General features: G+C 40.4%; 1 protein-coding gene across 2 annotated transcripts in view; it reads left to right on the forward strand.

Annotated features, from left to right (window-relative positions):
* Positions 1 to 26,716, forward strand: part of MYO1E (myosin IE) — a 150,780-nt gene that overhangs the window by 112,591 nt on the left and 11,473 nt on the right. For both annotated transcript variants that reach the window (XM_038419134.2, XM_043493499.1), the window contains exons 19-26: positions 1,235 to 1,379; positions 8,586 to 8,700; positions 9,497 to 9,666; positions 10,216 to 10,361; positions 16,088 to 16,234; positions 18,075 to 18,232; positions 19,607 to 19,699; positions 24,177 to 24,381. In XM_038419134.2, the coding sequence (XP_038275062.1) occupies positions 1,235 to 1,379; positions 8,586 to 8,700; positions 9,497 to 9,666; positions 10,216 to 10,361; positions 16,088 to 16,234; positions 18,075 to 18,232; positions 19,607 to 19,699; positions 24,177 to 24,381 (1,179 nt within the window). The remainder of the gene's footprint in view (positions 1 to 1,234; positions 1,380 to 8,585; positions 8,701 to 9,496; positions 9,667 to 10,215; positions 10,362 to 16,087; positions 16,235 to 18,074; positions 18,233 to 19,606; positions 19,700 to 24,176; positions 24,382 to 26,716) is intronic.

Genomic DNA, 26,716 nt, shown 5'->3' on the forward strand with positions numbered 1-26,716 from the left:
TGGTGACCCTTTTCACATAGCAAGCCTTTGAGTGTGACCCCCCTTATAAATTAAAAGCACTTTTTTATATATTTAACACCATTATAAATGCTGGAGGCAAAGCAGGGTTGGGGTGGAGGTTGACAGCTCGCAACCCCCCCTCAGGTAATTATCTGGCAACCCCTTCAGGGGTCCTGACCCCCAGTTTGAGAACCCCTGGCCTATCGGTGGGCAGTAAAACAAGAAAGCATTGTGACTCTGTCCCAGTCAGTTCCAAACCCCATGTTTCTATCTAGTTAACCCTTAGAAAACTGGGCAGTTCCCACGTTGTTGTAACCTGGGAGTTAGGTAATTTCCAAGGTTTAAGGAGGATGCTATGGGTTTTCATGCCATGGAGAAAAGAGGCCAGCAGTGATTCCACTCTGTCCTGCCTCTTTCCTTCCATGAACCACCACTTCTCCTGTGGCTGGTTCTCTCAGGCGGAAGCTGCCTGTCTCTGTTACTGGGTTCCATGTACTCCCTCACGCTACAAAACAGCAGGGTGATACTGAGATACTCATCCAAGACACATCATTCCCCACCTGCCACATGCCTGGTCTGTTCCCTATTACAGCACTTTCCTCCGACCTCATATTCTTGTTGTGGCCAGTTACAAAGCACCCCAATCTTCAGCAGGTGACCATCATCACAGTCCCTCCCACCCTCCTGTAGGAGAGGCCAAGCCAGGGGCCTCCTGATACAGAGCAGGCCAGCTGCTGATAATAGCTGGGCTGGGAGAGTGAGGCTGGCTACTAGCTTAGAAATTAGAGGTGCTTCACAAATAGCCATAACAAGGATTAGAAGAGGGGGATGGAAAAGAGTTGGAATGGAAACCAGGCCATGTGTTTGGGGTGGAATCAGTGAGGTGCCAAGGATGAGTTACTGATTACCTCAGTATAAATACTGCTGATGAACCTATTTATCCAAGGGTTAAGGAAGCAAAGCTTGACATATGTGTTTTAGTCACCTACTATTGGTTTAGGAAGACTGGAAAAGTTGGGACCAAGGACATTCATACTGGACAGCACCACTTTGGTTAAAGTGAAAACCATAAATTTGTGTGTCCTTCCACATCCCTTTCATAAGCACTGTGACAACACAGAACAGAGGGGCTAACCCTAGGGACAGTACTGATTGAGAGCCAGTGGCATTCTTCTCCTGCTGTGTGTGTGATGCCAAGTCTTAATATTTTTCTTCTCTCTTACTGCTGTCTCAGATATGCCATTCTGACCAAAGCAACCTGGCCTTCCTGGAAAGGAGATGAGAAAAAGGGGGTTCTCCACCTGCTCCACTCAGTCAATATGGACCCTGATCAATACCAGCTTGGGAAAACTAAGATCTTCATCAAAGCTCCAGAGTCTGTGAGTATGATTCATCCTGAGCCTTTGCGCATGGCACAATTTGGTTGGCGTATGTACAGTTCTGCCTTCTCCAGTTGTGCAAGAGGTCTGTGTGGGCAGGACCTGAGAGGGTTGGAATAATATCATTCTAGCCAGGCTTGACAGGTCACACACAGGTCTGCTCTGAGGATAGAGGCAAGATTTACAGGTGCTTTTATAATGGGTGCAATTGTAATAAGGCTGCTGCATGACTACTTGTAACACAGTGAGCATGAGAAAGTCTTCCTAAGGAAAGCAAGGTAGGATGCAAGGATACTTTGGAAAGGAGGCTCCGAGGAAAGAAAAGGAAAGGCAATCTCTTCCCAAGTAGAAGGTGTGCTTACCCAGCACACGAGGGTTACATGGGGCATGGTTTGCACTTAGTTGGTTGTATGATAAATTGTAATATGCAGGGGAGTCAAGCTATGAAAGCATATGTGTAACCATTAGAACAAGAAATAAAACAAGTATTATTTGATCAATCACAAATTTAAATAATGAGGGGTAGAGTCAGCACAGAGAAAATGCCCAAAATATTACGGAGAAGAAATTGTTTTGTATTTACTAGACCAGCATCAAATGTTCTGGCATGACTGAGATTTGAGAGATGACACCATGTGAGCATTAGGGAGCTGGACTATTTATCCCAATACTTGCGGAACTCCTGTTGAAAAAAAATCAAGTTCAACAACTTCTGTTGAAAAAAAATTTTCTTCTTTTTACATGTATTATTCAAAAAAGATTCTTCTTATTGGGAAAACATATACCATTCAGCATCATGTAGTCCTTTTCAGTCTTGAGACAATCAGACTTTTGGAACACAGTCACATTAATTAGGAATGGAAAAAGACCTATTCACTCACACAGAGCCTGATCCAACACCCATTGAAGTCAACAAAAGTCTTTCTCTATGGACTTCAGTGAACAATATTTCAGTGCCTGAGTCAGTGGAGGACTGTTCCCATTCCAGTACATTTTTTCTGATGGTGTTTCCACGATTTCCCTTGAACAAATATTACACAGCCTAATATATCATGAAGGCTGATTGGGAAAATTTATGTCAAAACTTGTTTTCTACTGAGAATTGGATTTTTAACTTAATTAAAATATTCACAGGAAGTATTTGCTTTCCTCACATTTTCAGTTTTTTTCATTGGAAAAACCAAACCTGACTTTTTGGGGATTTTGGCAGGTTTTGGCTGAGAACCAAAAAAAAATTCTGTTTTGACAAAAAGTTGAAATTTTCCACGGAGGGAGGGAGATGCCTATTTTCCAGCCAGCTCCTAGATTGCATATTTTCCCAGAAAAAAGTACCCAACCCACTGGCATCATGGTATTGTCTTATTAAATTATCCAAACTATTAAAAGGGTCACATTAATTTTGAGAGAAGTGAAGCTTTAGATGATTCATGTAGGCTTATATTTTGTCTCTCTCAAAATAAAAGGAGGCATGTGATTGTTACGGGGGAAAACATTCGATTTGCTATGAAGGAGTGTGAAAGGAATTGACCATGTAATGAATACATTTTATTAAAGAATTTCTCTTGTATTTTTGTTTCACAACTTATCTTACAGTGACCAGCACTTTTTTATCTTAATGTCTTTATTAGATGAGAGAGAGTGTGACTTTGATGGCCTTAAATTACAGCTGTTGGGCTGCTTTGCTTTGCTATACTGCAGTTAGTGTGACTATTAGCAAAAAAATAAAAATGGTATGTGCTGACAGGATGCAACATCAGTAATGTTGCTATAACCTTAAGTGCACTGATTAAGGGTGTGACCGTGCCCCCCCATTGATTGAAGTTTTGCTTTTGACCTAAATAGAAGTCCTAGAGCCTGTGTGCTGAAATCCTATCTAGTGCTTGCATCATTGTGAAGGGACTTCTATAAGCTTTCTGTAGATGGAGAGTTGCCAGCTAATGGTGAAATAAGGTTTTATGAATGGCACACAGGAGGCCATTTCCATTACCCACCTGAATAAATAACTCTCTTCACATACAAGGGAAAGTGAGACCCAGAGAAAATGTTTTTTATTAGATTGTGGTTTTCTTTGTTTAATATCAATTTGTATGACCCCCCCCATTTTTATAGCATTTCTACATCTTTGCAAGATTTGAGGAGCTAAACTGAGCAAAGGATTTTTAAAAGTCTGAGTCTGCTGCTTGATCTCATGGTTTTTACTGTTTTTCAGGGATCTATTATTGGCTGCTTGAAACAAGCAGCTTGAAACTGCTCATGGCAGTTTAACAAACAACAGCAAGAGACAGTAAGCACCAATCTGGACAATATTTTTGTGATTTAATCATGCTGAAGTTAGCTGGGTGGTCGTGCTGATAATAAAACCAGCACTAACAAAGACGGAGAAATTTTCTCCTAGAAAAAAAGGCAGCCTTCTAACAACGAAATTTACAGTGCCATACGCAGTGACATACGTTATATTCCATGGCAATTATGAAAATTGCTTTTCTGAACAATTCTAGTAAGCCAAGTCTGTAAATTTGGCTGGATTAAAACAAGTACTCTTTCAGCCTCTTATGACCATTATTCAGAATCTCATTCACTAATTAAAAAAAAAAAATTCTGAGCCTCTGATGAGTGTTTCCTTAGAGCTCCACTGAGAAAAAGGAACCATCCCAAAAATTTTGGTTTATGTCCATTTCACTCATATGCTTACATTTATTCTCTTGGGTCCTGGATTAGCCAACCTAGAATATGCCATAAGAATCTAATTTTGTGGGTAACTGGTGCATGGTTATTTCTGGGTTTTGCACTTGCATAAGAGATAGGATAACCAGATATCAAGTGTGGAAAAATCGGGATGGGGTAGGGCAGGAGGTAAAAGGGTCTTCTATAAGACAAAGTCCCTAATATCAGGATAGTCCGGATAATATCGGGACATCTGATCACTCTAAGAAGGGGACAAACATTTCTGACAGGATAGTGCCCAGGTACCAACTACTACCTCTTCTGTAATTATATTTTGTGATGTCACCTCTTGTGTTACGTTATACCATGAATGGTTCATGACATCACACTAATATTTAAGGCGGTAATTTAGGAGGCTACATTAGATTATCCACACTTCATAAATGGAGAGAGGGAAAAAAAGGAGAGAAATTATAATTCCTCACAGTATGTATCAAGATGTAAAAGTCATTGTCAGCTTTTATGTCCTATTTCATTTATAGCTATATACATAGATTTGAGGAGGGTATTTTTTATGTTTATGGGTGTGATCCAGTACAGAATAATCAATTGCAGGGGCTGTCTGTTCTTTATTAAAAACTATCAGGTTAATGCATTTTAGTGTGAGTTCAGTGTTTGAGGGGGAATTTTTTATTTCACACACAATTTTGAGGCACTAAATAGTTAAGACGCACAGAAGTAAAACACAGAAGTAAAAGGAGTGTGGTAGCATTTCCATATTTTTTTGTGTTGAAGTACCACGTTAACTTACCTCATTTCTACATATACATTGAAAATTTTTATTTTCTGCCCACATCATTTTAGTACCCACAAAACAAACATTGACTGCACTCTCTAAAAAGGATTTAGTGTTTGTATTTTTAAAGCACAGCACTCCCAGTATTACATATCAGAAGTTTTGGGGAAGAGATAGCGTTTTAATATTTTAAATATGCTTCTTTAGCATTTCACTAACAACCACTGAGGTTGTCACCACCACAGGAACCTCTTGACATTATCCTGGTGTGTCCATATGCAAAATCTCTATCAGGCTTGAGTCTAATCCACAGTACGTGATCACACAATTACATTATATCTTGGCAAGTGGGTCATTATCTGAATTTCTGCATGGAGTCAAACCCAGGACTTGCTCCGTGTCAGCAGCAATAGTAGTAAGTCAAATATTGATTCTGACAATGAAAACATTAAACATGCACTGCTAACATCAGTCACTTCTGTTTTTTTTAATCAGATATGAAACTTGTTAGATTGGCCAGATTGGCTAATTTTAACCATAAGATGAGCTGCAAAGCTTGTTACAAATAAATGTGAAGAGCAGAAGCAGCCATTATGATCATCTAAATGTGACCTCCTGCATAACACTGGCCAGAGAATTTCATCCAGTAATTCCTGCATCAAGCGGTGTTTGAACTAGAGTATATCTTTTTGGAAGAGCTCAGGATTGTGTGTTTTCTTTGCAACACAACTGATATCATGAGCACCTATCCTGGTTTTTTCAGATATTATGCTTTAGAGGGAATCAAAACTGAAAATCATGCTTCAGTGTGAAACTTTTGAGCTACAGTTTTTACACACAGCCCTTCAAGTGATTACATTTTTGCATTTGGCAACATTTTGTGTAGAAATCAGTTTTACTGTTTTCTTGTTTCAGAGTAGCAGCCGTGTTAGTCTGTATTCGCAAAAAGAAAAGGAGTACTTGTGGCACCTTAGAGACTAACAAATTTATTAGAGCATAAGCTTTCGTGAGCTACAGCTCACTTCATCAGATGCTTAGTTTCTTGATGCTTAGTTCCACTTCCTGCCCATGGCAACATCCCTCCAATGCACTATTCAACAACCAGAATGCCCCTGCAGTTCTGAGGAGTTTAGAGACTGGGAGGACTTCTCTCAGTGCTGCTGCTGAAGAAGAAGCTGGCAGACAGGCAGCCATGTGTACAGAGGAGTGGCAGTGATGCTTTTAGACCTGCCTATTGTCTCTTGCAGAAAAGCCCCTGATAACAGAGGCAAGTGAGCTGAAAACCCCTCCTAAAATATAATTAATCTTCCCAATGATTTGACTGGTATAATTTTAAAACTTGCTCCATTCTCAGTGGATTCTCCTTTAAGACCAACTTCCCATCCTAGGTTTTGTGTAAAAGCTTTATATTTACCATATGATTTCACTTTGGTAGCTCTAGTTACTTTGCTGAACATGCAGAAAAGATCTGTTTGCTTTAAAACCCACATTGGATTACATTGGATAGGCATGACATTATTTTTCTTTTGGGAGCATCCATGGTTTCAAACCCAATGACTTTGAAAGACATACACACAAGCCAGCTAATCTTTTAAAATATATCTTTTATGGAATTAAAACAGCCAACAGCACACTGGGAATTGGCAGCTTTTTGCCCCCTCTTAGGTTATATTTTAAGCATTTTTAATGAAATTCGCTAATTCATAGGAAAAGAGGAAATTTAGAGTCTTTGGTTTTCTATCTCAGAAAACAGCAGTGTCATGAGAAATTCCAGCAGCCTTTTCTAAGAAACACTCTGCAAAAATATAAAAACCAAGAGCCCATGGCTGGCATAACTGATTTTAAAATGAAAAGAGAATAACCTAGTTTTAGAGGCTTCCCTTTTCATATGGAGTAAGGAGCAGAATTCATCACCTTGCTGGATTAATTTGTGTAAATCTCATGGAATTTTTGAAGCAGTCAGGCCTGTGTCTACACTATAATTTTTAATTGGTTCAGTGCCAAATTAGTGCCACGATTGGCTGTAAGCATGGTTTTGTCCACGTATAGTACTGTCACGTTGGACCATTTTCCTACTATTTTTTGAAGATCTCTATTCGCAGTTCCACCTGTTGTGAAGTTTTATGGTCTGCTTGTATTCCTGGCATAACACATTGACATGCCTGTCTCTCAGACAAAATCCAGCAACCACATGTAGTATTCTGTGACCCTGGAAAACAATAGACATATCTTCATGAAGGACCTTTCCCTGGTTTCTACAGATCTTCATGACCCACTTGTGGATATAATGGGATTTTGCATATTTGCAGGGGAGAAACATACATACTGTTTGGCAACAGCCCCCAAAATATTTGTCAATGGACAACTTCAATAGGAAATAGTTACGGTTGAAAATGTCAGCATCATTAAGATCTACCTAATGCCTCAAAAATATGTTATCGTTTCCATAGATAATAACTCAGAAGTCTAGAAATGAACATTTAAGCGTGCAAACACTTTGCTCATGCCATATATTCCTCCCCACCCAACTTTATCTTTAACTCTATGATTTGTATATATACACACACAGTTAAGAATTCCTAGGATATTATGAAATCCTATTTCCTTATCAAGGGTCTAACTTCCAATGTGCTATAACTAACATATAGTACCCTATTACTTTTTAAAAAAAAACAACTAAAAAGCAGTGCAGTTATTAGTGAACACTAGAGGCATACCTACCACGTAGATAGGTCAGCATACGCTTATCTGAACTTAAGACACCAATCCATAAATCCAAGGTTTTGCTTTCTGTTCCTAAGAGCAACTTAACTCCTCAAACACATCCTATGAACTGAAAACTAACGGAGCTCTGACATGTGGTAAATGGGAAATTTAACTAAAATGGGAAATCTTTAGTTATAATTATATAAGTGGCATATAATTTCTTACGTATGGATTGCAAAGAAAATAGTGTTTCAGAACACAACAACGGGGCAACCTCAAGAATTTCTGGATATAGCATACAGGGAAATTTCCCAGAAACCCCCTAAAACCTTGCCAAGGATCAGTATATCATGCACAGATTCATTGATCCCGATCCAAGCCATGTCTGCCAGGGAACCTGCCAGGGAACCCCGAGTAATTTGGACCCACAGAACCATCCAGGGGGCTTCCACCTCTGAAGAGTGTAACCAAGAGGCACAAGGAGTTTGAAATTCAGACTTGGACAGTGCAGGAGCTAGTATTTATCCATCCTCCGATTCCTCCTGTATGTGAAATGAGAGGGCAGTATCAAGTTATGGATCCATGTGTTATCTAAGACAAGACCAGCCTCCTCCTGTACTCTGGCAATGCCATGCTCAGATTCAGACAAGAAGCAGCAAATGCAGGAGGGCAGGTCATGTAGTACGACTGAGCAGGGCCCACTAGAGAATCACAGCCTAAAGTTGCGATAGCCGTGCTGCAGGGAGAAAAGACTATCCCTATTCACCGTCCTCCAGACTTTGGCAGCAGGAGTAGGGTGTAGACTCTACATGAGCCATCGTTGCCCACATCACCATCAGAGGACACTTTCTTCTTTCCCTGCAAGAGCTTTCTTTCCCAGTCTGATGCTGGGCCCACTGACAGTGGTTGTAAGGCACTCTTGGTTCTGGAGTGTAACAAATAGGTGGCATCCATGGAGGTTGAAAGTGAAATGTGGATTTTTCCAAACTCACTTATTCCTCACCTAAAGTTTTTGACCTATTTTTCCTCTTTATCTGTAGCTGTTTTTGCTTGAAGAGATGAGAGAACGGAAGTATGATGGATATGCTCGGGCAATCCAGAAGGCATGGAGGAAATACATGGCCAGGAAGAAGTATGTACAAATGAGAGAAGAAGGTATGTCTTTACTTCTATGCTGTAGGAGTTACATGAACTATCCCAGAGTCAGAAACAGAGCATGATTCAAATGAGCAAAGTAATATCTCCTATTCTGGAGTGCAAACTCTTGCATTCCTTTGTTTGAGGTTGAGTACATTTTGCTAATAATTTGAAGTGGTAGGGATAGAGTTTATCTGGTAGTGAGGGAGAGAGCTTTCCACAGCTAAACAGAAGCTGGGACTTGGAACTAATACAAATTCAGTCCTAGAGTTTGTCATGCTTTATTGCCTTCCTGGGCAATAGCAAACACTTCTACAAGATCTTAACTCTAAACCAAAGGTGAGGTGTGCATGTTTTGAAAAATGTCTGATGCTTATTAGAAAACAAATCTGTTATGATGGCAGAGGACTTTGAGTAATAATTCAGGTTTCGTGGATTGGTACTAGATATAGATACTATTTCATTTGCAGGGACAAATCTTGCTAAGCAATATAGTTCTACAACTTTTTTTTTTTTTGGTAGTTGCTCTTAGAGATAGTTCCACAGAGATCAGGTTTGCATCAGAACTTCCCCTAATTCTGGAGGTGGTTCTCCATTCTGGGCAAAGTATTTAAATAGGTATGGCTTTCAAAGCACACATCTGCCTGTCAAAAGGATTACCAGCTTAACCAGTGCCTTTTTTCACCTGCCAGATTTGCCTATATTTTCTTCTAATGTTAAGCTCCTCTTGAAGCCCTGTGAGCTCTTTCTTTTCATGAATTTAGAAAGTTCTTTGGTTAGCAGTATTTATTAATGTACTCTTTTGGTGTTCAAGCCTCAGATCTGTTGCTGAACAAGAAAGAGAGAAGGCGAAATAGCATCAACAGGAACTTTATTGGGGACTACATAGGCATGGAGGAACATCCAGAGCTACGTCAGTTTGTAGGGAAACGGGAGAAGATTGATTTTGCAGATACGATTACTAAATATGACAGGCGATTTAAGGTATGGTTACAAAAAAACCTCATATTCCTTGGTCTAGTCATGCTGTCTAAGTTATGAAGCAGTGTTTTTTAGGAACTACCCTATAAAGGAAACTCCATCATGCTTCGAAAACATCAGTTTCTGATTGTAAATAGGGTATAGGGCAGTTCCATATAACCTGGGATTTCAGGTCTGAAGGGAAACTATCACTCTTGGGACTAACAGATAGAGGATGCCATCACATTCTTTAGCCATGGTCCATGTTACATCATTTTCAAACTTTCTTTCCCAAGGACAGAGGGGGCTGTGACAGATGTGGGTAGAAAGTGGTGTTGGAATTAAGAAATAGAGACTAAGGAGCAAAGCTATATCTTTATCTAAATGCAATCCTAGCTGAATAACATTCACTCACTTCTCTACATCCTCCTTCCACTGCCCCCCAAACAAAATAAAGCTGGTACATTATGTATCTGTGACCCATTCATGTCCTCCTTATTTAGCTAATTTCAGGTGCCTGTGTATTTTGATGATGTGTACATTTATATTTTTTCAAATCATTTCACATTTCAGGGCGTGAAACGAGACCTTGTCCTCACCCCAAAGTGCATGTATCTGATTGGACGTGAAAAGGTGAAGCAGGGGCCAGAAAAAGGCCTGGTGAAGGAGGTGTTAAAGCGGAGGATTGAGGTGGAAAGAATTCTTTCTGTTTCCCTAAGGTCAGTGCCTGGCCAGGTTCTTTCTGCTGGCAGAGAAAAATCATGTAGGAACAGGAGAGGGGAGGTTGTTTACTAGGGCTGGAATTATATAAGCACTATTCAGTGAATTTGAAAATTAACAAAGGCAAGGGGACTGGCAGTTCTGAAACCAAACTGCTTTTCCATTCTTACCAATATGCTAGCTACAGGAGTACACACACTTACATTTACACACAAACACATGTAGATTTTCTGAGTACCTGTTAATGTGGTGCAATCAGTAGTTCTTTTACAGGAGTTCTCAGTTTGGCCCATGGCTTCCCAGAAAAATGTTCTCCATCTGCATTAACATTAAGAGGTGGTAATGACTTACGATCCAAACATCTGTCTTAGAAGTAATTCCTAATGCTTTTTGAGTATATTTTGTGTGAGTCCTACTTCCTGGAGTGCTGCCAGAAAAGCTTGCCGGAGTGGTGTTCTCTCTGGCCATTCTACATTAAGGCTTTAATGCTGGTTAGTCTGCTAAGTACTTCTGCTGACTCAGGGACAGACACATTCCCGATTACAGGAAATAGCTTCTGTGGTCACATAATGCTTAGAAACCTCTTCCAGGTGACTCAGTACAAAACAGCAAGAAACTGCACATCAGACAGATCTAAATCCATCTAAAACACTTTCTCCCTCACAGAAGGAGAGAACAAACTCTCCTGCCATCTTTTTAGTTATCACATTTTGCCAGCGCTGGCATTTAGATTGACATTCAGTACACAATGATACAGAACCATCTGCTATGGGCAATAAGTGGAATTAAATATTAAACTAAACTAATTATTTTTAAAATATTCCCATACTTAAGTATTATGGGTTAACTAAAAGCAAACTTTTGAAGTACATGTTTATAAATACCTGTCTCATACTAGCCCAGTGTAAAACAGGGTGTAAAATGTGCCCGCTCACTCTATGGCATTTCTAAACAGATAGGTTAACACATACTGGTCCTGTTCTTTTCCACAGCATTTTCAAAGCAGGCCTGTATTGTTTTATTTGTCACACAGTTATAACAAGAATTGCAACCGTGAATGGCTACAGTAATAGGTGTTGGCTGGACGTTAGAGTGAAGTCTCTTATTCTGGTGCTTGAAAACTAAACTGAGTGTGGGTCCTGAAAATTACTACATCCAGACACTCAGACTAGGACCCTAGTACTCTGTGTATACAGCTGTACTGAGTAAGCTAAAAAGAAGCCTGCCTCCAGACTGCCAACTCAGTAAGAATGCTTACACTCATTACTTCAGATGGAAGCATACCTTTCTGTAGATAGACCAAATATGATGAATTCAGAACTCTATATTTATTATATTGATGTTATGTTTAATGAGGCTTTGGCCATGAGTTGTCAATGTGCTATTATCATCATAAACCAATGCTTGCGGCTTCCAAAAATTTCAGAAATTACATGGCATAAGAAAAGGAGTACTTGTGGCACCTTAGAGACTAACAAATTTATTTGAGCATAAGCTTTCGTGAGCTACAGCTCACTTCATCGGATGCATTCAGTGGAAAATACAGTGGGGAGATTTATATACATAGAGAACATGAAACAATGGGTGTTACCATACACACTGTAACCAGAGTGATCACTTAATGTGAGCTATTACCAGCAGGAGAGCGGGGGTGGGGGGAGGGGGCGACACCTTTTGTAGTGATAATCAAGGTGGGCCATTTCCAGCAGTTGACAAGAACGTCTGAGGAACTGGTGTGGGGGGGATAAATATGGGGAAATAGTTTTACTTTGTGTAATGACCCATCCACTCCCAGTCTTTATTCAAGCTTAAGTTAATTGTGTCCAGTTTGCAAATTAATTCCAATTCAGCAGTCTCTCATTGGAGTCTGTTTTTGAAGTATTGCCATTTTTAGGTCTGTAATCGAGTGACCAGAGAGATTGAAGTGTTCTCCAACTGGTTTTTGAATGTTATAATTCTTGACGTCTGATTTGTGTCCATTTATTCTTTTACGTAGAGACTGTCCAGTTCGACCAATGTACATGGCAGAGGGGCATTGCTGGCACATGATGGCATATATCACATTGTCTCCAGATTTAAAAAAATAAACATAGTGAGAGGGGTTTTTTTTTTAATGTTTTCATTTTAGTGTGGGCCGAACTCGGAATGAATATTTCGTACACAGGTTCTTGTTCTATATTGAGTTTGGGTAGCCATGCTAAATCAAGTAGAAAGAGGGTCACAGAGGTTACTATCTGTAATAGGACCAGACTTTATGGGGCATCTGAGATACTACTGCCCTGAAAATGGCAAGAATTAAAAGTTTTCATTGCCATTCTTAATAGATTTTTACTGAATTATTGGAATAGTATAGAATCCTTCCTGTTGTTCACTTAATGCCTATTCGTGTGCATGTATGTTACCAAAGGCCGAGTATTCTTGTGGAAAAACAATCTGCCTCTTTTTTTTTTTTTCTTTCAAACACGTGGAGTTCAGAAATCTCACGGACTACTATTTTTTTAAAATTCTCTGTCTATTATTCTCTCAAACACAAATCAATCCCTTAATTTTCAACACAATCTTAATCAGCCTGGAAAATTCTGCATGTTTTTGAATATATTTTAAATAATTGGATTCTGAGCCAACCTGGAAATGAGTTTGAATATACCCCAGAAGGAAAATATGCTAAATTAAATTTTCCTCAGGTCATATAGAATAGATTACAATTATACTTCTGTAAAGGGCATTTCAAAGGGTTCAATTCTTTTCTAAACTGTTCTGATTTAACAGGAGCGCTCAGAATAGAATAAAGCATTTTTTAAAATGGGGATGAGGGAAGGAGAAAGGGTGATTAATTGTCAGAGCCGTATGAAGGTTCAGCCTTTCCTCTCCTTAATGTTCTGTTTGGGGATTACCTGGGATGGAATTGCTGTGGTTTGGTTATAGAGGAGTAGAGTGAGTGGCGACATTTGTATTTTAAGTTTCAGAGTAGCAGCCGTGTTAGTCTGTATCCACAAAAAAGAAAAGGAGTACTTGTGGCACCTTAGAAACTAACAAATTTATTTGAGCATAAGCTTTCGTGAGCTACATCGGATGTGAAAGCTTATGCTCAAATAAATTTGTTAGTCTCTAAGGTGCCACAAGTCCTCTCATCAAGGGCATCTAGAATGGGCTGATAGCTATTCTTTCTCTTTTGTATATATATAAACAAATACTCACACTCTGTAAGGGAGAGACTTGCAGCCCACAGCAATTTGAGGGAAAATGAATATCAAAGAGCTGCTACTGGTTGCCTCTCCCACATTTAAAGGGCCAGCTATCAGCCAGGCATGCTGGGAAAGGATCATTGTAAAAGGGTGTGCCCAAAAGGGAAAGTTAATTAATAGCCAGGTAATCAGAAAGTAGGTAATTGTAAGAGTGAGAAGACTGAATTAGGTGAAAGAACCTTGTGTGCTTGACCTAATTAGTCCTCTTCTATTTTATTATGATGTGTTGAAGTAATAAATATCCAGATTTCTTTTAGACATCAGTGACTTATTTTGGTTTACTCCCATATGTACTTTTTTGAGAAATGAAGTCAGCTCCTGCTGACAGCCATGTAATTTTGGCTTCCCTTCCACCTGTCTATAGAGAGGTATGGTTTGCCACAGCTTTCAGTTGCAGTCACTAGAATATGTGGATATTGACCCTCTGAGTATTACTGTAGTAGCTACTTCTAATAAACTACAGTTTAAAAAGAGTCTTTCTAAATAAATGTTAACTGTAAATCTAATAGGATATAAAATGCTGAAATACAAATTCATTTCTTTTCAGAGAGAAATGCAGACTACAGCTTCCGCTTTTGCTTAGTATGTGACATCTAACGTGCTGAGATAGTAACCCAATATTTTCTAATGTTGTTAGCAGTCAAAACAGAAGATGAAAGGGAGGCCAGTATGCAACAAAGCCTCACACTGGTATGGGTGCCTTTAAAACCTGTGTGCAGCTTCTAACATCTGTAAGAAATTGCAGCCCAAACACATGAGTAAGACAGTAGACAGATCCAAAGATAAGTCTGAATCAGAGTAGGAGAACAAATAAACTTGCAAGTTTTTGTTTCATGGCTTTATGCCTGTGACCAGGATAATGCGAACGGGGAATGGAGCCTTTTGATAAAAATATAAGCCTCTTCTAGTGATTTTGCACTCACATGCCTCTAAAATGGAGCTTTTAATTGCAACTGTTTGGGGTGTTTGTGGAGAACATTGTTATAAATCACCCAGACACCTTCTTCCTCAGTCATAGCCTGGTCAGACATGTAACCATCATGTCTGTGTCCTTGCTTTGTAACCTACTGTGACCACTTGTTGGTAAAAAAGTATGAGTAAGTGAGAGAGACACAGACTTCATCCCTTCACTTCAAAAAAGTGTTCTGGAATCCTCCCACAGCCTTCCTTTAAAATGCTTCAGTTCCTAGCTAGAGGACTGGGATATTAGCACATCAGTACTAAAACCACCACCCACTAGAGAAGCCTTGAGGGAACACTCTGACAAGAAGACCTAAGACTGGTGGAATATCAGAGAAGCTGTAGCTTCAGTCACTCTGCAGAAAGCACCCCTGCAAAAAGGGCAGCCAACCTCTTAGGGTACAGCTTTTTTAAATGAATCATTATTGCAATATCTGATAAGCCCATTTCTTCACAAAAAGGGGAGAAAGAAACGGGGCCAGTTTGTGAGCTGGTGTAAATTGGCATGGCACCATTGAAGTCAGTAATATAATAATTATGCTTAACACTTTACATCTTCAAAGTGCTTTACCAATAGTAACTCAGGCTTAGATCCTCAGAGGTATGAAGGCACCTAGCTCCCATTGAACTGTGAGGTAAGCATTGATGCCCTCTTTTACAGAAAGGAAACTGAGGCACTGAGGAGCAGACACAGTGACTAAATGACATGGCTCAGGAAGTCTTGGCTCATTGAACCATGCTTACTGTCCTGGACCACATAGCCTCTATGACAGAAAAGAGAATTATATATAAACAAGAACTATTAAAACATTAAGGCTGATAAACCTGGCTTGGTGACTTGGAATCACAACAGAGAATTTTCTATCATGGGGATTCCAGAATTGTGCAGAATCAATCATGCCCAGTCCTTTAGCACAGTTCCATGTGGCCTTGGGACTCTACCTGCATGAGTTTGTAGGATCCTCAACTGGTGTAAATTGGAATCACTCAATTAAATTCAGTGGAGTGATGCTGACTTACACCAGCTAAGGACCTTATCCAGGGTCTATGTTTGCTTCACTGTCTCAGTCCAGGGAGTGCAAGTTAAAGGTGATGCAGCACTGGGAGCTTGCTTTGCTTTTATTGGTTTGCGTTTCAGTCTCATTTTAAAAGAAGTATTTCTTTTTCAGCTTTTCTAATTAACTTTACACAACATTCTACAAATCCAGTCTTAATGGCTAGCTTTGCTGTGGTTAAGGATATGAGCTTTTAATTTTAGCACATGTTCCCATTTTATAATAACAATAATTAACTTAAAATGACTAATTTGTATTCAGATATCACACAAGAAGATTGTTTTGGGGATTCCATTACAAGCAGATGAAACAAAGAACCATTATCTAAGAGCAAAACTCAGCTATTAATTCTTTATTAATTTTTTTAAAAATCACCATGATTGCTTTCAAATGCTATTAAAATGCAGGGCTATTTTTGCACTTTGGATTCAAGGCTGAATAATGCCTGGTCTGATTTCTTTACAGCACAATGCAGGATGACATTTTCATTCTACATGAGCAGGAATATGATAGTTTGCTTGAATCGGTCTTCAAAACAGAATTTTTAAGCCTTTTATCTAAAAGATATGAGGAGAAAACACAAAGAAAACTACCTCTGAAATTTAGCAATACGTGAGTAACGGTTTTCCCAATGGATTTTAAAAAAAATATTAAACAGCTGTTTCTTCTTGTTGCCAGGGTAAAGATGCAAAAACCAGGTTAGTGTAAGCATTGGATTCTCATATTTATATTCCATCCTCTGTTACAGAACCATGGAGATGTGTGAAGTGTGAATGCCTGCGTACTCATGTGCTTAGAAAGCTAGAAGACTTTCTTGCATAGCCTGTGTAATACCTTAGGATCAAATCCTAGCCACTCCCCACTCCTCATTCTCTGTGCGCAGTGGGACCTTAATACAGCAAAACTTCCCTTGCTGTGCTGAGTGGGGCATCAGGTTATAGAGAGGCCAAACAAGGGAAATTCTTCACCATCAGCATGCCTACACAACAGTTCTCTGTGTTAGTTCTCCCATCTGCAATGAGGGTCAGGCCAGTCAGTGAACTGCCACATGGATTCACAGTCCAAACGCTTCCTCTCTTAGAGGAAGACAATGCAGTAGCAGCTGCAGAGTGGCTGTGCTGGTACGCCATGCCCTAAGAAGGGAGAATTCTCTTCAGTCCCATTATGTACTCCTTGGCCTTACCCTAGAGATGCTGAAGTACTACATTGTTACATGTGATATACCTACTTAGATACATAATGGGAAGATAAGGCCAGAGTGATGGGTGGTTGGTTGAAAAGGGGTCTCTTATTTAGGGTAGGAGTTTAGATTTTGTGGGACGGAGGCCTGCAGGGATCAGTGGGGTAGCTTGGATAAGTATCTAAACTTCTAGATGTTTGTCCAAAGAAAACTCCAGATGTTAGAGAACTTGAATTTGTAGGATTTTGTTTGCATGTTGGGGCTGTTTTTTTGCTTTAAGTGCATGCCGGAAACCATATCAATAAAATTGAATTCTTGCTAATACTCCTATGAAGTAAGCAAATTAATGACATTGAGCCTGGAATTTACATGTCTGTTTTATTCCAGTCAAAGCAGTCTAAGAATTATTTAAGGAAGAATATCATTTTAGCTTGATAATGACAAGGGTGAGTAGGAAAAAGTGTAAAAGGTTCCATATAGTCCAGGGGTTCCCAAACTTGGTTCACGGCTTCATCAGGGTAAGCCCCTGGCGGGCCTCAAGACGCTTTGTTTACCTGAGCGTCTGCAGGTATAGCCGCTCGTAGCTCCCAGTAGACTGCAGACTCCTGATATAGTCATATAGACTGGGAATCCAAAGCCAATAACAGAGTTGGTTTTGGTTTTACCATTGTAAAAAGCAGTGCATAACAACCGAGGTTTTGCACATCATGGCTGCCTGAGCCCATCTCTAGCTACAGTACATTGAAGGTAATATGCATTTGCAGATACAAGCTGTGAACGAGACTATTTGAATTTTGATAGAGGCCTGTATCTTCAAAGGAGGACATAAGTACATGTGCAAAAATGTACATGTTCCCCTTGCTCCCACAAATAAGTGTATTTGCATGCATATGTCAATAATGGCATACACTAATGGGTATCTGGGTATGTGACACCCACTAGCATGCACCTATGCAGGGTTCTGCAGGTACACTGGGTAATGTGTTAGATAGTATGTGCATGTATTGTTCAAACCTTTGAACATTTGTCCTCAAAACTTCATTGAGAGCATCTTATACCTTGTTTCTGTAGGTTTCCCAAGAACAGTTAATAATGTCATATAGTACACAAAACGGCATGAAACCATGTTTTGTTCAGTTTAAAATACTCTCAGCTATAGCTATCAGCAAGATCCTTTTTATTTTTTCCCATTGTAAAGCTAATCTGTTGGTTAGTGATGTGAGTCTTATATGTGAATGCTTCTTTTTGTCTGTGTGTGTGTACTTGCATTAGACTTGAAGTGAAGCTGAAGAAGGAGAATTGGGGACCATGGAGTGCAGGTGGTTCTCGCCAAGTGCAATTTATGCAAGGCCAAGGAGATTTAGCTATTCTCAAGCCAAGTAACAAGGTGCTGCAAGTCAGCATTGGACCAGGACTACCAAAGAATTCCCGTAAGTATGAATTTCCCTTTGACTGTCTTTCTGAATGGATCAGAGTCTTGATTTTGGCTGTTTGTTTTACCTTTATTTCTCAGTCTCTTCCCTATCCACCACCTACCCTATGTTCTTTGTTTCTCTGTGGTATTTACAGGAAGACTAGGTTGCAGACTGTAATGCTGCAACATACTTGCGTCTCCTTGTAAAGCCTTAGTGTGCACTGCTGAATTAACAGTGAATCCAACAGACAGCTGGTGGAAGCCTCTGAAACTCATGGCCCTGAGACATAAGAAATCTGATCTTGTAGCATGGGACAGAACACAAGTGGCAGACCAGACATTCATCCCGTCCACAAAGGGCACCCTCTTCCACAAAATCCACAGAGAACCCTTTTGCGGTTTGCGGATCCATGTCTGAGGAGAGGGGCAGGTGGGGCTAGAAGAAAAACGTGCTAATGGCAAATTATGGAGTGATACAACAGCAAGGAATCAGCTCCAAATGTAATAGTACCTGAGGATGCATTAGGTTTGCCTCAGAGTACCTCTGTGCTGTGAAGCCTTCCTTCCTCATGTAAGGGGGTTCTGAAGACAGCAGGAAGGAGCCTCATTTGCATTGCTCCCTGCTCCATTTGGGTAAGGAAGAACCACAGATGTAACAGACCTTGTAATAACCTGTTGTCAAATGTTACAGCCTCTCAAACAGAAGCTTAAGTCTTGTGCACATCATGAGTTATTTTCAAACCATATTTAGTCTGCTTTGTTCCTGTGTTTTTACAGCTGTGGAGTACAGCCCTCTACCTCTCATGCTCCCTTAACACACACACACACACACACACACACACACACACACAATTTTCTCTACAGCCCTTTAATTCAAAAACAGAAGGTGAATTCTCAGCCACAATATGGCCAGCTTCTGCCACTCCAGTGGTGCAAAGGAGCCATAAAGCTAACTGGTGAAGGATTCTGACAAGGGGGAAACTTCTAGTGGCACAGAGCTGCAGTAACTCTTGGCATAGTGGACTTAAAGTATAAAGAAATTACTAGTCAAAAGGGTGTGTTTGAAGCACCATTATGCCAGTCCTCCCTCGCTTTTGGAACATTCCTTGGGGCTAATAAGAGTTGGGTGCCACTTTAGACCAGCTTTATGATTAAAGCTCACCTGGACCACAGCTGGCCCCAGGACTGGGTGAGTTTGTTAAAATGGCATTAAGTTACCTTTGATCCCCTAGGCCTTTGTGTGCTATGCTAAGCACAACTTGGCCAAAACGTGAATTTCAAATGGCTCCCTCTGATCAAGAATGAAGATCTGACATTCAACATAAGGACTTGTTTACTAAATGCTACACAGAGGATGGCAATCTGACAGAGTTTAATGTGTTTATTTTAGGCCCCACGAGACGGAACATTACCCAAAGCCGAGGGTATTCCCAGAGGACTCAAAGCCCGAATTACCCCATGAGGGCTGCTCCACCTCCCCCAGGTAAGTTATCTTACACTTTGGCTAAGGCAGCATTCCAGATTCAATTTCTTTCTTTGATGTCGCAGCTGGGCATCATTCTCCAGAACGCTTTGCAGTGGGAGGTTTTTCCCTTCAGTTCTAAAAGTATTTTTGGACTCACCCTAACTGAAATTTGCATGTTTAATTAGGCTCCTCAGTGTGATAGGCATTATATCAAACCCGTCCTTCAAATCCACTGGCACTTACTCTGAGACTAGTGTTCAGCTGGAGGTGTCTCATGTCAATTGTCATGGATGCCAACATATATAGTCTCTTGCTACAAAACACTGAATGTGCAGTTGCTTCGATTCATCTTCCATTTTAGGACACAGTATATACACACAACAGGGCTAGACAATACTCAGTCTTGTCACTGTGCTCTCACTACCACACATAATGGAACTGGATTTATGCCTCTTTCCTTTCCTGTTATGCAACAGCTTTCGTATATGCTAATGCATGTGAGCTGTGCCAGTACATAGGTGCAGGAGAGGCAGTCTCTCCATGAGATGTTCTCCCCTTGGGGTTGAATAAACTAGTTCCCTGCATATTAGCTGTGCTAATAAGTAGAGTGCAAAGTTGAATCCTAGATTGATGTCACTAGGCTGTGTCTGTTATTTTCATTTTTGAAATTAGAGTATAGTTTACAGGAAAGAATGCTATTTCATTTACCCAACATGTCCCAAGATTTCTTTCCAAAATGTCCTTTATCAATAAAGAGCAACCACTTATCTTAGAAAAGAAGTACAATGCTAGGAGAAAACTTCATGTCTAAAGCGGACACTCTTTGCCAGATTAAATAATAAAAGTCTAAATCATACAGTACTAACTCAGGCAAGACAAAGTTCAGTGTGTGTCTCAGACAAAGGATTGCATGGAATTGTTTTCCAAGATGCCAAGCCTGTTTACAACAATTAAGCTGTGAGGATACTGGCACTGCAGTAGTTAAGGTTGGATCAACATTTCTTTTTCAAAACAGTGCTTCCGGATGTTTGTAATTGGGCAGTAAATATTTTTTAAGGGTTACATGAAAAATCAACCCAGCAGCAGCTTGTTTATTTTTAACAATAGTTGCAAACACTCTTGTCAGTGTTTAAGAATCAGGAATGCAAAGGACAGCCACATTGATTTTAGATCTTGTAGTGGCCCTTATGCTCTAGAGCATCCGCAGTTCAATTAGCAAATATGGGTGTAATGGGGGACCTCATCCAGGGGACACCCTCTGACAGTCCATCATTACATCTTTGTCTCAGTTTCCCTGAAGGAGGTTTTTAATAAGTCCACAGAAGTTTGTATCTTGAACATCACCTCCTTAGAATTGTGTTTAATTTAGTGATCTGTCTCAGTTTTAGACATGAAGGTTACTGTTAGTATTTCAGGAAAAAAAGGATAATGCTGAGTGGCTGCTTCTCATTTAAAGAGAGCATTTTGCAAAGAAATCTTGGGAAGGATTAGGGAACAAAATATTGTTCTGTCCTGTGAGTTTGTAACAAATAAAAGTAATTTAGAGTAAGGGTACAGATGAAAATAAGAGACCCTACTGATATCCATCTAGGGTTCAACTCTGCACACTACTGACTAACACAGCAAACATGCAGTGATCTAGTTTATTCAACCCCAAAGGCAGAACATCACATGAAGAGACTTCCTGCTCTCCATCTGTAGGGAAGATGGGCTGAGTCAACCTTAATCCATCAACCCAAGTTACATCCAAGCCCCTTAGCAACAGCAAGGCTTTCATGATCCAGAACCCTCTTCTGGAGTCAGGGCTCTTCTTGGCAATAGCTGGGGAATAGTCCCTCCTTTTGGGTCAAGGTCCTCCCATGGAGGCTGAACCAGAAGGAACCTTCTTCAGGACAGCTTATGGTTTCCTGCTGAAAACTCTCCCACCCAGGAGCATTCTCCCTGGGTTTCTATTGCTAGTGTCCCCCCTCATCAGGTATCCCCAGATGCTTTCTCTGTAGGAGACTGTTCTTCCTACACTCTAGGAACACCCTGTCTCCTAGTTTCCCCCTTCCTCCCCAGTACCTTCCCTTTTATCATGCCCAGGTGCTTCCCTGCCTAATTAACTACTTCTTAGTTACTCGGTGAGTTAATTAGTCTGAAGTGAACCTGAGTTGCCTCATTCTCCCTTGTGAAGCCTCTCAGAGGCAGGCTGAACCTCTGACCCCTACAGAGGGCTAGCTGCCCTCCGACATCTCTCCAGATCTGTACTAGGTCACTTCAAGATTTTTTGTTTAAAAAAGAAAAAAGATTTTTTAAATAGACAGTTAACATACAAAAGCTATCCGCTGCTTGTGCAGTGTATTCTTTGTTAGTACACCTGTGCAAGAAACCACCCTTATTAGGCAACCTACTGTTTTAAGAAAACATCCCAGAGTATTCCAAACAGACTGGCTGGGATTGTCAAAGGAAATTAGGCACCATGTGATTTGGGGACCTAAATCCTTAGTCTCTGATGAAAATTCCAGCCACCAAGTACAATTCTACTTCCCCATTGCCCCACAGTGGGGGAAAGAAGACTGTGTTTGTCAGCCTCTTGAGTGGCCACATAAGAGAGATTCCAATGTATTCATAAAAAGAAAAGGAGTACTTGTGGCACCTTAGAGACTAACAAATTTATTTGAGCATAAGCTTTCGTGAGCTACAGCTCACTTCATCGGATGCAGATGCATCCAATGAAATGAGCTATAGCTCACGAAAGCTTATGCTCAAATAAATTTGTTAGTCTCTAAAGTGCCACAAGTACTCCTCTTCTTTTTGCGAATACAGACTAACACGGCTGCTACTCTGAAACCAATGTATTCATGACCATTTTAAAATCATAATGGGACTTCAGATGCACACATTACTGTGTATGCATTTACTTTAAAATAAACCTTAATAAAGATGTCCATAAAAGATAAGATAAAACTAGATTTTATCTAATAGTCTAGATTGACACATTGGTGCTAGCATTTATTTTTTAGAATATAGGATCCTGAATAAAGGGTGGGACTTAAACTGGGGCCATAGTATCAGGGGAACTGTCAGGAACTAAAGGTCATGCAAGTCAATGGAAGGCCAATGTGTCCTAGATTTTCTGTAAACTCTTCCAGGACCCAGTGTCATGAGGAAATACTAATGAATGAACTCCTATTTCGTCACTGTGATTCTTCAGTGTGCTAGTTGTCCAGCTGGCCACTGCTTTTAACTCCATGTGGGGAGTGGAGAGGGTCACCGGATGGTGATGCATGTATTGTACCCAATCCTGCTTTGATTTAATTTAGTGGGAGTTTGGGGCATGGAAGGAATGCAGGATTGAGCTCATAAGCCCTGATTCTTCGAGTGATGGTCCGTATGTGGATTCCAAACATGGGTGCACATGCATGCCATATGCACCCATGTTTGGAATCCAAATAGGGACCACACATCTCGAAGAACCTTCAGTTTCAGGCAAGTAACTTCTTCTGCAATGAGCTCAGAGGAGGTAGGTGTTTTTTTTTTAAAGTGTGTTTTAGAGGCAAGGTTTCTGGAACGGCGTGGGAAGTGCTGCACCGTGGTTCAAGGACAGGTAAAGGCAGCACACTTGCTGCAGGGCACTGTGCCCGCCAGCACAGTCTCTAATGTGTATAAGATGAAGCACTACCTTTAACTTCATGCCTCAAGCTGTACCGTGTAACATCAGTGGATGATGGTAAATGTGAGTGACTGATTAGTTACACACACACATGCAGTAAATAATTTTCAAAAGTCCCTCCTGATCATGAGTAAACTCTGCCAAATTAAGTTTTTCATTGGCCATACTATCACATGCAAAATCTAAAATAGGAGCCACTACGAGAGAGCCAGAAAGCATCTGAATACACCTTTTCTATCATTTAGTGCTTCTGTGAAACAGGCAAACATTTAAATCAACATTATTTTAAATAAAAACCTTTGTAAGGTGTAATAAAGCTAGTGTTCAGAGAGCTCTATAGGGTTTTTCCCATCTGACTTCCTTTAACTTTAGAAAGATCGAGGGCCTGATCCAAAGTCCATTGAAGTCATTCGAAGTCCATTGCCTTTACTGGCAAGCGACAGGTGGCTAAACCCCCATGCAATGGTTTTAAAACACAAGGGCTAAGGTTAAAGAGCAGCCAAGATCAAAAATGTATGGTTTTGCTAAACCAAGAGCTTTGCAATTCCCAGTGATCATTTAGAGTTTTATCTCGTACCTGAAACTTAAACAAGGGTCATGAACCCTTAAACAAGGGTCAGGGATGAGTTTTCAGTAACCCCGGCCTATGTACAGAGCAAAGTTCAGGATCTCTGCTGAATTTTGCTCTGAGTTTTCAAATTCCTTGAAAGTTGAGTCCAAATGATAATTGACAGTTGAACTGCAGACAAAGCTGAACACCACAGAAAGGCGGCTGCCTTGTTGAAAGTCTGTTATCCTCACAGTTGTACGGCATGGGTTCATGCTTTTTTATACTTCTAGGTCACCATCAAAATGGAGTGATAAAAAGCCCACAATTTGTGCCACATCCCCACACTCCAGCAAACCAACGAGCCAGTCAGAAGAACCTGTATACAACTATGGTGCGCCCACCTTTACCACAGCAACTCTCGGCGGGATCAGACAAGACTTCACACCAACCAGAAAGTCTGGACTTCCTCAAGGTGCCTGACCAGGGGGCTGCTGGGTAAGCTTTTATGTGGAGACTCTTTCAAAGAAAGAAGGGCCTGACCTTTATAAAGAGGTTCCTGGATTTAAATTATGCATCACTGGTGAAATTATATTGTTTACATACGTGGCCAAATCATGGCATTAAGCTGCGCTCAAGCGTCCCATTGACTTCCATAGGATTTCCGCATGCAGAATAATCGCGGGCTCAGGTCCATAATCCACTCACCGTGGAGTCAATGTGAACCAGTTCCAGTATTCACAGTGCTAAGATCATATACTTGCACAGTACCTACTACAGACTCAAAGCATTTTATAGACTTTAATTAAGCCTCCACTCCCCTGTACAAGAGGAATTTTCATACTCATTTTATGGATGGGTAAACAGTGAGCATAGCTCACTCTGCCTCTGTCTCCCAGCAACTGTCAGAACCCCGGAATTCTTACTCCCAACCCTCTGTTCCAACCATGAGACACTCTTTAATACTATCTTTAATACTATCTTATTTTCATTATACACTCCATATGGGATTGATTTTTTTTTTGATTTTTTTTTTTGGTGCAGGAAGAATGGCAGGATAATTCAATGGCAGGAAACTGATTTTATTGGTGAAATTAGGGGCATATTAATTCCACCCCAATTTGTCTCCTTTGCACTCAGGAGGTGCAATGTAAGGAGCCTGAATACTGGCGATATCTGGAGAGCTAAGAATTCCCCCAGCAGGCGGTGCTCTCAATTGGCATATCCAGCCATTTCTAGTCCCTTCACAGGGAGCATACCAGGAAGGGCAGGGATGGCTTGAGGACCACTGCTGGCAAGCAATTCTCAGCCGGCACACAGTCCCTTAGTGACCTTTGGCAGCTGGTGTGGATTAGATTAGCCTCAATTCCAGCACCGGGACTAGAGCTGCACAAGGCAGAGAATTGGGGAAGCTATATCCAACTCTGCGATGTCCTGCCCCTATCTCCTACGTTGAAACTGATTATCAGACAATCCTCTAGAGAGGGACCCAGCTAGATATACAGTATTAGATAAAAAGTAAAGGAGTACTTGTGGCACCTTAGAGACTAACAAATTTATTTGAGCATAAGCTTTCGTGAGCTACAGCTCACTTCATAATCATCATATTCAAGTCAAATATGCAATTAGGGTTGTTACAGTTACTTTGGGAAAGATTAGATTACTGGTGACCTGTACATTGTATGGATGAGATGGTACCAAATATCTTTGCTCACACTTGAGATGGAAATTACTCAATTACCAAAGAGAAGTAACAGGAAGATTGTCCAGAATACATTTTTTGGTGTCAACAGTAAGAGAAATATCTCAGAATCACTTGTTTAAAAAAAGTAATATCTTCCTATAATCTGTTACTATGACAACTACATGCAGTAGGGAAAAAATTCTCCTGCTTGACAGTGGTGCTGAGGTTTTATCAGCTGAAATCAGTAGTAGAGATTTGTTTTGTTTTCAATTATGAATAAGCTATTCTAAATAGTTGCAAATGATTATACCACAATAAACTTGTTGGTCCAAACTCATTGCCAGATGGCCTGTTGTGTCCATGCATTTCTCAATGGACAGGTGTTCCATCAGCAAAACCACCAGGACCACCACCACCACCACCATAGTTGGCAAAGAAGAAGTTCAGAGTGACCAAGGGCTAAATCGGCAATGGAGACTGAACTACCCACTCAACCGTAGCTTTCCCCTCATTGCTCTAGTGCGGGGAAAGCTTGCACAACTGCTGTCCATATTGTCACTGTTATATGGATAAACAGAAGTCTTCAGTCTCCAGGATAACAGTTTAGCACTTTTCCCAAGCACTGAAATCACAATTTAATAAATATTTAAACACAATATACTTAGTCTTCATTACAGTGACTAAACAGTTTCTCCTCTGAGATTTTTCTACTCTGCTTTTTTGCACATTAGTGGAGCTTTGCTTTAGTGGGAATTTTAATGCCAGCTGATTTTCAGATTCAAAGGCTCTTGCCTCTTCGATTATTGTAAAACAAATCTGATCATGAATAGTCACTCTGCATATTTCCATGCACGCAGCTCCCTAATTCCTTTTAGTGAGATAGTTGTGGTGTGACTGAGATCCAGATGACCCACAGTACATTCAAATACCCAAAGCAGTTATGATTCATGTAAATAAAAAAAACAAATCTGCTGTCAGGAAGTGTTAATAATTGGGCTTGGTGACAGTTGATACAGGTTCCCCTCTGTCGGCTGCAGCCTATTAAAATAAATTTTTGAGTATTCCTCAACAGCCCGCTAATGTCTGGGGGGGTGGGGTTCCTCCTGAACTGTTAGTTTGTGGTGTTACTTCACTGCTTAAAATGGCATT

This window comes from Dermochelys coriacea, chromosome 10 (assembly GCF_009764565.3).
Source record: "Dermochelys coriacea isolate rDerCor1 chromosome 10, rDerCor1.pri.v4, whole genome shotgun sequence".
Taxonomy (NCBI): Eukaryota; Metazoa; Chordata; order Testudines; family Dermochelyidae; genus Dermochelys; species Dermochelys coriacea.